This window comes from Penaeus monodon, chromosome 30 (genome assembly GCF_015228065.2).
Source record: "Penaeus monodon isolate SGIC_2016 chromosome 30, NSTDA_Pmon_1, whole genome shotgun sequence".
Classification (NCBI taxonomy): domain Eukaryota; kingdom Metazoa; phylum Arthropoda; class Malacostraca; order Decapoda; family Penaeidae; genus Penaeus; species Penaeus monodon.
In genome coordinates this window covers 23,431,862-23,432,670 of record NC_051415.1, presented here as the reverse complement: position 1 = coordinate 23,432,670, position 809 = coordinate 23,431,862, and the positions used below count along the sequence as shown (strand labels likewise).

At 37.8% G+C, this 809-nt stretch overlaps 1 protein-coding gene across 1 annotated transcript in view; it reads right to left on the bottom strand.

Moving 5' to 3' along the window:
- LOC119592648 (palmitoyltransferase ZDHHC17-like) overlaps nt 1–809 on the bottom strand; it is a gene marked incomplete at both ends in the record, with an annotated part of 5,231 nt that overhangs the window by 279 nt on the left and 4,143 nt on the right. The window contains 1 exon segment of the mRNA XM_037941562.1: nt 187–293. Within this exon segment, the coding sequence (XP_037797490.1) occupies nt 187–293 (107 nt within the window).

Below are 809 nucleotides of genomic sequence, written 5' to 3'. Positions count from 1 at the left end.
ATTTGGGCCTCATGTTGGCAGGCAGCTAGGTCCCTGGATCCAACAGGTTAACACTAACATCTTAAAATATTTTCCATGTATTTTTTAATTAACACTTTCAAATTTCAGGTTTTCTCATATAGATATTATTTTGGTTAATAAACACATTATAAAACTACTTCTAGTAATACATGAAATAATATATACCTGGTAAAGCTGGCATCCAAGGAGTGTTGCAACCCAAGCAGCATGCAAAATGGCATTGGCGCCAACCCATGCCACCCAGGGTTCACATGTTGCTATTGACCCTAAACCTGTTTTAGGCAAAGGAAGAATTAGTCTTTGACCTGGACTTAGCCCCCTGCTGAGATAAGTGGTGTGCACAAGAAACAGATCATTGTTTGTATATGCCTAGAAATGAAACTTAGGTAGAAAGTAGGCAAACAATGCAATGTTCACATAAAAACAAGATCAGATTTGGATCAGTGTTGTTTAATTAGCCTAGACTTTCATGTACCTCAATAGTAGAAGCTTGACATGGAAGCAAAATGAACTAATACTAAGATAATAACAAGGAGAGAGAGAGGGAGGAGTAGAATAACAAGTATAATCCGACTGCTATGACCACTAATTGGAAAGGAGGATCATGTACCCTGAGGTGAATGGTCTGTTACTGCTCTCTGGGCCTATGCCACTACCATCAAGATTTAGGTGTTGCTACTGTCTGCCACTTTTCTTGTTCTTTTTTTCCACTGAATATCCATTTTCATGGCACCACTTTTTCTTATTTTAATCTGAAAACTTACAGCAACTGAATTATTGGCTAATCA